Raw genomic sequence first — 10,000 nt, forward strand, 5'->3', positions numbered from 1 at the left:
GGCCATGATGGAGCACCGCTTTGAAAATTTTAATCAAATAAAGGGTCCTCATAACTGGCTTTTAAGTCTGAAAAATATTCTATCGTTTCAATTTTGCCGAACCACTAATTTATGGAGATGCAAGGCAAACCTACACCGGTTTTCAAGTAGTATGGGTACAAGCACAAACGCCAAGATACACACATATATACACACATATATGCATACATATATGACGGACTCATATACAGTTTCCATCGACCAAATTCATTCACAAGCCATTTGTCAGCCAGGAATAACAGTAAAAATAACAGTCCATGAAGTTGTGCACTGGGACTGGACTCGAAACCTCATGGATTGCAAAGCAAGCTTCTCATCCATTCAAACCATGCCTGAGCCTAAAATCAATTCTAATAACCTTTTGCGTATTCAAATATTTGATGCCACACCACCGGGCCAGTCCTTTTCCCTTGAGGATGTGTTCTGCCGCAGGCAGCGCCTATACGTTTGTCGTTATTGCTCATCTGAAGTAATTCCAAAACGGCAGTGTCCTTAAACTCCATATCAGCATCAGTGGCCAGAATATAGACTTGACTCTCATCCACAACTTCATCTGTTGTTGACGTCCATCTATTCCAGAAAAAAACAACCGAAAAAGAAATACTGTAAGTTTTTTTTGTTTTTTTTATTTTGTTGTTTTTTTATATTTTTGGCATGTTCCGGGTGTGCAGGTCATCGTGTTCACAAACAATCCATAGCATTAGATATATATACACACACTTGTATAAGTATGACTCTATATATATGCGTATATTTGTATATATATATATATATATATATATGTATATGTATGTATGTATACTCATATACATATATGTGTGTGTATCTATCTATCTATTTATTTATACATATACGCATATACATATATACACATGCCTATACGGATATATAGTTCCGTTAGATGTAAGATCAATAAAAAAAGTGCTCCATCAAGTGAGAGATAAATATCTTCTCTATTCACAATTTACATGGACCATGTATAAATCTCCCGATTTATTGTATCTTGAAAGCATGAATCTATTAGTAACTCTTTTGTAAATTGTATATGTATGTATGTTTGTGTGTGTGTGTGTATGGTATTTGTAATTTTTGCTTGTGTCTGTTTTGCAAGACACATTATGTAAAATGCTTTTTATGTAGATGTCGTTGTAACTCGAGGGTTCATTGTACCAATAGCAAACACATATACTCCTTCTGTCTAATTTTATAGTATTGGTCTCAAATTTTGGCACAAGGCCAGCAATTTTAAGTGAGGGACTAAGTCGATTAGATCGATCCCAATGTTCAAATAGTACTTGCTTTATCGACCTCGAAAGGATGAAAGACAAAGTAAGTCTACCACGGTGGCGCTTGAACTCAGAACCGAAAAACGGAAGAAATGACGCTAAGCATTTCGTCCGACGTGCTAACAATTCTGCCTGATCACCACCCAGTTTTATGTACATAATATTGATTTAATCAACTAATTGGCACTTTCAGCGATTAATTAATCGCTTGATTAATCTTCCAGTCAATCCACTCAGCTATTTCGTCGCCGTTAACGCCTTCATCAATGACATGCTCTCATTACTCCGTATCTGTCTCGTTGTTTCTAAGCCTTTGTTAATGCATCATGGGATTGTTTATCAACCATTTTGTGCATATGGACTCCTTCGATTCCTATTTTACTCAAATGGACCCTCATAGACATTCGATAGTTTAAAAGTTCCTATCATATTTTTATAATTAAGCACTATTAAGAATTGATTCTTTCATTCTTTTATTTGCTTCAGTCATTTGACTGCGGCCATGTTGGAGCACTGCCTAATAGTCGGACAAATCGATCCCAAGACTTATTCTTTGTACGCCTAGTACTTATTCAATCGGTCTCTTTTGCCAAGCTGCTAAGTAAATACACCAACATCGGTTGCCAAGCGATGGTGGGAGTGACAAACGCAGAAACAGATACATATGTTTATATATATATATATATATATATATATATATATATATATATTATATATATATATATATATATATATACACGATGGGCTTCTTTCAGTTTCCATCCACTAAATCTACTCACAAGGCTTTGGCTATAGTAGAAGAGACTTGCCCAAGATTCCACGCAGTGGAACTGAACCTGAAACCATGTAGTGTCTAAGCAAGCTACTTCCCACACAGCCACTCGTATAAAAAATTGTTCAATTATTATATGTAATATAGAAGTATAACTAATTTAGTGCAGATAAAATTTAACAGCAAAATCTTATTTCGTCTCCCGAGGGTCTTGTAAACCCCGGGCGAGAGCCACTGTTTTTTGCATAGTGTGTGTGTGCGTACATGTGATAGCAACTGTTTGGGAAGGGCATGTGTGATTTGTTGGGATTTTTTCATGGTTAGTCTTTGTGATCAGACTGTGTGCATGCGTGTGTGTATGTATGTATATATGTATGTATGTATGTATGTATGCATATATGTATGTATGTATGTATGTATGTATGTATGTATGTATGTATGTATGTATGTATGTAGATGGTCTCATCAATAAGTATTCGGACTGTTGCTATAGTAACGAAGCTAAAGTACGAAGGGTAAAGCCGCTTGGCATAGATTGACCTTGAATATTGTTATGCATGTGCACTAAGTTTTAAAGGTCTAGCTTACTTCTGCCGTTTAAAGTAGTGCTTGGAAGGAAGGTGTGTAGCGTGTGATCGTCGCATTGACAATGACAGAGAAAGCTGAGCAGAGAATCTGCATCAAAGGCCCTGTTGAAGGATATGGGAAGGCATGACACCATTCCCAGTGGAGACGCATTGAAAGACCATCACAGTCTGGAGAACTTGGTTTTCATGATGTCTAGGACACCTCTTACAGCCATTGCAGTGTTCACCGAGCATTGCGCAGCCGTCACGATGTGAGAGTTCTGATACTCGGTTCGAATCATCGTGATACTGAGAAATATTTTTCCTAGTTGGGTAACTTTTTCTCAATACAGCTTTAAACTTTATGCTCTCCAACGCCGTTGACTGTTCATCAATACATCAAGCTATTCATAAAAAAAAGAAGCACAAATAGTCGTCAAATTTAGCTCGAACACACTGTACATATAAATGCATATATACAAATATATATATATATATGCATATGCAATGCATATACTTATATGTATACATTAATATTGTCATATACTCATAGTTACATATATATATATATATATATATATATATATTAATCAATATAGGGTGGCAAAAAATTTCGCAGAATTTTTTTGCCACCAGCGGCCTAGTGGGAAAAAAAGTAAATAGTCATACACCATTTATAAATTCAACAGCAAAATTTAGGAACGGCCATAATAGGCCATTCAACCCACTAGAAATAACAGCCAAGGCTTCAACCGCAAAACAATATTAATTCCGTAAACCAGGAGAAAATTTAAAAAACATTTACCCTGTAATACTTTATACGATGCATCGTTTCGTCTATTCTTTAATGGTAAATCAACATGATTAAATTAAATCAAGCTAATCTTCCATAGGCCAGTAGATTCATCAGTAAAGTCAGCCAGATCGGGGCAGATATTTTCACGAGGCAGTTCCACTACTGCCTCGGCAATATCTGACCTAAAATTTTCAAATTTTCAAATGGCGCGAGTGCGATGATTTGAAAATTTTGCTGTTGAATTTATAAATGGTCTATGACTATTTACTTTTTTTCCCACTAGGCCGCTGGTGGCAAAAAAATTCTGCGAAATTTTTTGCCACCCTATATTGATTAATTATGAATTTTCTGTTTGATTCCGTAATGGAATCGGCAGCTTATATTTGCTGCCGATAAATTTGGCACGAGTGCGATGATTTGAAAATTTTAGGTCAGATATTGCCGAGGCAGTAGTGGAACTGCCTCGTGAAAATATCTGCCCCGATCTGGCTGACTTTACTGATGAATCTACTGGCCTATGGAAGATTAGCTTGATTTAATTTAATCATGTTGATTTACCATTAAAGAATAGACGAAACGATGCATCGTATAAAGTATTACAGGGTAAATGTTTTTTAAATTTTCTCCTGGTTTACGGAATTAATATTGTTTTGCGGTTGAAGCCTTGGCTGTTATTTCTAGTGGGTTGAATGGCCTATTATGGCCGTTCCTAAATTTTGCTGCTATATATATATATATATATATATATATATACATATATATATACATATATATGTATATGTATGTATGTATACACACACGTACTGTATGCATACATGAAATGTAGAGATGTATACATACATGTGCATATAGAGTTAAATATTTAAAAATTCGCATTACATATATGTGTGTGTGTGTGTGTGTGTGTGTGTGTGTGTGTGCGCGCGTATGTGTGTGTGCTCATGTATTTTCTATACTTCATATACTTGTGTTAAATGAATAAGTAGAAGAAATCGGCTAATTAAACAACTTCGTCAATTTATTCAATGTTAAAAGCTAAACGTTCTTGAATTTCTAGAATGTAATTCGATATTTATATAAATATTTACACACTTGTTTATTTAATGATAGGCACAAGAGATCAAACACGTCAGTTGTTTCCAAAATAGCAAGAAGGTGTCAGTGTTGAAGGGAAACACTTGTTCAAATAGTTATGTCATAACGAAAAGACCAAAGAAATTCTAGGAGGTATATTTACATATGCCAATTAAAAATATATGTTTATGTATGTGTATATATGTATAGCGATAGATAGATAGATAGATAGATAGATAGATAGATAGATAGATAGATAGATAGATAGATAGATAGATAGATAGATAGATAGATAGATACATTCATACATACATACACACATACATACATACATACATACATACATACATACATACATACATACATACATACATACATACATATATGGTGGCTGCCACCTCGTTATCGAGTGTGGCCATTGCACGAAGCTTAATCAATGTTGTTATCGTGCAATGCCTGTGCAAGGAGATTTTTTTTAAAGTGAGGAAAGGCTGTACACTGAGTCAATCCCACTCACTAATCAACAGCAGCCATAATCCGAAAAGAAGGACAAGTCAACATCATCGGTAACCACTGAGCCGCAGGTTTTATGTCGGAGTTATCCCAGTTACCTGAGTTACCTTCTCCTAGAAGGATGCCCTAACAAAGGCTAGGAGGCCTTCACTCCCAATGGTTTAGCCGGGTGATCGGGTATCCAGTCCGATACATACATACATACATACATACATACATACATACATACATACATACATACATACATACATACATATCCAATCCATGACTGGAACTGTTAAAGTCTGTAAAACTTTCCTAAAGTTTCTCATTTAGATATATATGAGCATGTCTAGATATGTAACTACATGCATGGTAATACATACATAAAAATACAAATCTGCACATACATACATACAGACATACATACATACATAAAAACAAAAATACCCTTTTGTTGATGCTGAAATTCCAATAAAGGACTCTTAGATCTCTGTTAGCAAGACATCTTGAAATATACTGAATAATGACATGCTTACATACATACTTACATACATACACATATTCATACATAACACTGAATATATCACCCAAATCATAAGCAGTTGTCCGTAAATGTCATCGCGTTCTTAATAACACATCTTAACACATCTCATCTACCGATGAGATGTGTTCAGATGTGTTATTAAGAAGGACGTAGGCTGCGGTAACCGTTCTGTAAAATGAATATGCAAAGTAATAGTCATCAGAAAAGCTGCTTCCAATGCTAATGGCTACTTTATAAACAACCTGATGCTTTTCGCGACTCGCGGAGTATTTAGTCAGTTTTAAATTATAAACGTTCGACAGATTTTCGGTCTGATGTTCTCCGGCGGTAGAGTGCCTGTTGCTGAAGATACTCTGTTAACGTTGAAATTACGTGGTATGATTGTCCCAACCGCTTTTAACGAAATTTCGTCAAACGATATGCGTGTATATGTGTGTGCGTGAGTCACTCAGTGTCTGTGTCTGTATGTGTGTCTGTGTGTATGTGTGTGTGTCTGTGTGTGCGTATATATATGTGTGTGTGCGTGAAAAGGTTGAATTATATTTCGTCCTTTTATTTTAGAGGGTTCCAACAATATATAGTTATTAGTGAAAGAAACAGATCAATGGGCCGATTGAGTAAACCTATGAATAACGAACCTACAATGGCTACAGGAAACAGTCGTAAGTCAAATTTACTACAATAAAGAAAAATCTGTAATGACCAACATTTATACTTTGTCTTATCAATCTATCTATCGATCTGTCTATATATCTATCTGTGTATATAGATAGATAGATAGATAGATAGATAGATAGATAGATAGATAGATAGATAGATAGATAGATAGATAGATAGATAGATAGATAGATAGATAGATAGATAGATAGATATAGATATAGATATATAGATAGATAGATAGATAGATAGATAGATAGATAGATAGATAGATAGATATACATACATATTTTCATGCATGCATATTCAGCGAGAGATACAGAGAGATGGGGCCATCCAACTGTTTGTAACTCAATGTAACAAAATGTAAACTGGAAAACAACAATTTACAAACATTTCGTTGCAGTATCCAGTAGGGTTAAGGTGTAAATTACGGTTATTTGTTGACTTTCGGTGCTAAGCTAAACTCCTCTCATATATGTAAGAATTTAAATAAACTTCCGTGAGAGGAATAATCTGTTGTATTACTCAAGAGGATTAGCCTTTCAAATACTTAACGCTTTGAAACATAAACACTGCATTTATTTCTACTAATTACACATGACAATACTAAATTTATTTGAAACATCTGCCAAAGTTTTTCATCTCATCTCTATTTTTTATGCTTATCTTTTTAGTTAACTTGATACTAACACAATACAAGCTTTATATTTACCTTGCATTTGATGTGTTTTCTTGATGCGGTTCTCCACATGTTTTCTTCAGATGTGATGCTGTATCTGTTCTGTCCTTGAAAGTATCGTCGGAACATCTGGGACGTTGAGTAGAAACCTTAGTAATCTCTGCATATGGGACTTCATCAAAGCTCATCCGACTTACCTTAGCTTTTGGAAGTGACGTTACAATACTCTCCAAGAGGGGCAGTGGAGAGGGGCTCCACTTTTTCGTAGTCTTCGTTGTGAGAGACATCTTGGTTTTTACATCGGTTCCTTGTATTGATGAATTGTTTGTGCTTCCAAGCGACGAAACAGAAGAGATATCAGAAAACGAGTCGGAATCAGAATTTGATACACTTGGTTTTGTTTGGTGCATTATATTTGACATAATTGCTTCCTTTTTATTCGTTTCCTCTAACACTGCCTCTTTCCCAGCTGCTTCATCGGTGGAATCTGTGGTTTCGAATGCAAGATTTATATACCCTGAATGTTGTGGAATCCTTGACACATTCAGTTCCGCCATATTATCTATTTGGTCATCACTCACAAATGAAGATGCTGTTGATGATGTCTTTAACTCAGACACCTCAGCTTGTATCGGATGTTCAGTTTGTCCAGTTTTATTGGGGAGGACATCTACAGATGAAATTTCAACAGAGCTCTGATTTGTGAAAAGTGTCGGATATCCAACTTTCTCGATGTTGTGGCCGAATATACTCGACCTTCGTACATTCGAATGAGTGTTGTCTTTCTTCACATGATTCTTGGAATGTCCAGTAGTACTGCAGTCCACACAGCCCTCAGACTGATTCAAAGGTTCATTTCCTACAAGAGAAGTGAGTTTTTGCACAAGGTCACTATTTTGCTTCTTTGTCGTCTTTTCTGTCTGATGTTCAAGGATGGAATAAAACGTTCCCGTTTTCATTTCACATCGATTTACACCGGGTCTCAACCGAAACTGCAATATATACTGGAAATACATGGCTTGGCTCCATCGCTTTTTTGGTTTAATTTTCAACGGGTCTTTGAAATGGATGAAAAATGGCATACCACCAGGAAGCTTCCAAGCGATCTGAATGCCATAAGGAGTCTCTGCACAGATTCCATCGGAAATACTTAAGCTCAGTTTCTCTTGTGAAAGTTCTACGAGCTGCTGAGCGAATTCATTAAGTGATGCCGACGTACAACCGTTGTCCATAAATACGTGTGCTTCCAGTATGACATCATTTAATTTTGAAGAAGTTGAAAGACCGCGGAGGCTCATTAGGAAACGACCCATTTCATAGTCAGCTTCTCTGTACATTGTTGTGCAAATAAATATCCGACTTAATCTAGTTTTACCAATCTCCGACATTTTCTTTTCGGCTTCATTCTCGTATATCTTCAAATCTTTAATGCCAAGAATAAGATACTGATCGAAGAATATATTGTCCCATCCGTAAGAATGGAAAACTCCTTCGAATGGCATAAATAGGAAAGGTGGTTTGGGAACCAGATCAGAGGTCTTTATCAAATAAGGATAACACCAGAGTATGAATGCTACCACGGTAGCAAAAGCGATTGGGAGAAACGTCCTAAAATCTGCTTCTTCCTGAATGGCGAAGATTCGTGGCCCGAGAAGAGTGTGAGACAAAGCAACAGTTGCAGCGGTAGAGGCCACGGAAGGAATAACCAGCCCAAATGTAGTAACAGATAAGGCTAACGCCAAGTATGCCAATGCGTGAGAGAAGAGAGCTGAGGTAAAATTCAAAATTAATGGGAGTCCAATCTTCCATTTTAGTAATTGGGCAGTTCCTCGAATTAATTCAGGAAATATTTGACTGGAATCCACTGACTCTTTGGTTGTTATATGAAAGTGAATAGCAACACTGGATATTATAGAAGCTACTTTGATAGAAGCATAAAAAATACTTATCTTCTTCGGTTTTTCATCAGGAAAGCAGTTTGTCTTTAGAGCATATTTTCGTACTTGCGGCCACCACACTGAAAAAAATATCAGAAATCATTATTAATTGACAATATCAACTCTGTCATCATCATCATCATCATTATCATCACTTAAGATCAAGTATGAATTTTGTGACATATACATAAGTGATAACTTCGATGGAGAGGGGAGGGGAGGCTGGTATGCATGGGCGACTGTTGTTCTTCCACAAACAAGCTTACCCGGACTTGTACCTCGGCTGGTAACTTTCTATGTGTAATCCCATGGTCATTCATGACCAAAGAGGGTCTTTACCTCCTAGATAATGTCTGTTGTTGTCTGCTAAGATAATGTAATGCGTGAAAACATAACACCACCAAGCGTAGTCATGTTCTGTTTTTTTTTCTTTGTACAATGTAATGTTTAAATGTGTTAATGTTCTGTCTCTGAACTCGAACTATCAGAAATAGTTATGGATTTACTGATCACACAGGTACATTGATATTATTAGTACACACACACACACACACACACACAATATGAGACTGAGGATTGATTAAAGCTAATGATAAGGGTCAGAAATTTATAGCGTGACGTTGAAAAGCATATCTAGATAGCGTCCACTAAGAAAAAAGTTAGTCATAAGACAGACTCTAATTCCTCTATATTTGCAACCTTCTAGACTTCTTCCAATTATTTGCAACAACATTACACTTCATGGCCGAACATTGAGTTTTCTAAAGTACCCTTTCTTCTCGTTCCGTTTACGAGAAACAAAAACCTGTACCGCATCATAAGTATCTTAGAAACTGGAAGATATGTATATCCTCGCAAAATATTCAACGCATGTCACTATCTGTCTAGCTGGTCTACAGAGAAATTCGTTCGTTTCCTCCTTTTATTTTAATTCTTATTCTTCATCTATTGTAACAAAACCGTCAATAAAACGATCCCCCATCATTGTTCACAAGATGTTGTGATCAATAATGGAAAATATATTATCGACTGATTTCTTAAAACTGCTTATGGAAAACAAGCTTAAAGAACAAACGAACGAAATTATTTGGTAACCCAATACATGAAGGGGTGCTGAAAAGTTCCTGGTTTTCAAAGTATCACGAAAGACCT

General features: G+C 36.1%; 1 protein-coding gene across 2 annotated transcripts in view; it reads right to left on the reverse strand.

The window, feature by feature from the left end:
* The window catches only part of LOC118765089, a 57,799-nt gene that overhangs the window by 20,503 nt on the left and 27,296 nt on the right, over positions 1-10,000 (reverse strand). For both annotated transcript variants that reach the window (XM_036506554.1, XM_036506555.1), the window contains exons 7-8: positions 6,945-8,928; positions 398-609 (exon numbers count right to left, since the gene is read on the reverse strand). In XM_036506554.1, coding sequence (XP_036362447.1) covers positions 398-609; positions 6,945-8,928 — 2,196 coding nt within the window. The remainder of the gene's footprint in view (positions 1-397; positions 610-6,944; positions 8,929-10,000) is intronic.

Source organism: Octopus sinensis, linkage group LG10, assembly GCF_006345805.1.
Source record: "Octopus sinensis linkage group LG10, ASM634580v1, whole genome shotgun sequence".
NCBI classification, from domain to species: Eukaryota; Metazoa; Mollusca; class Cephalopoda; order Octopoda; family Octopodidae; genus Octopus; species Octopus sinensis.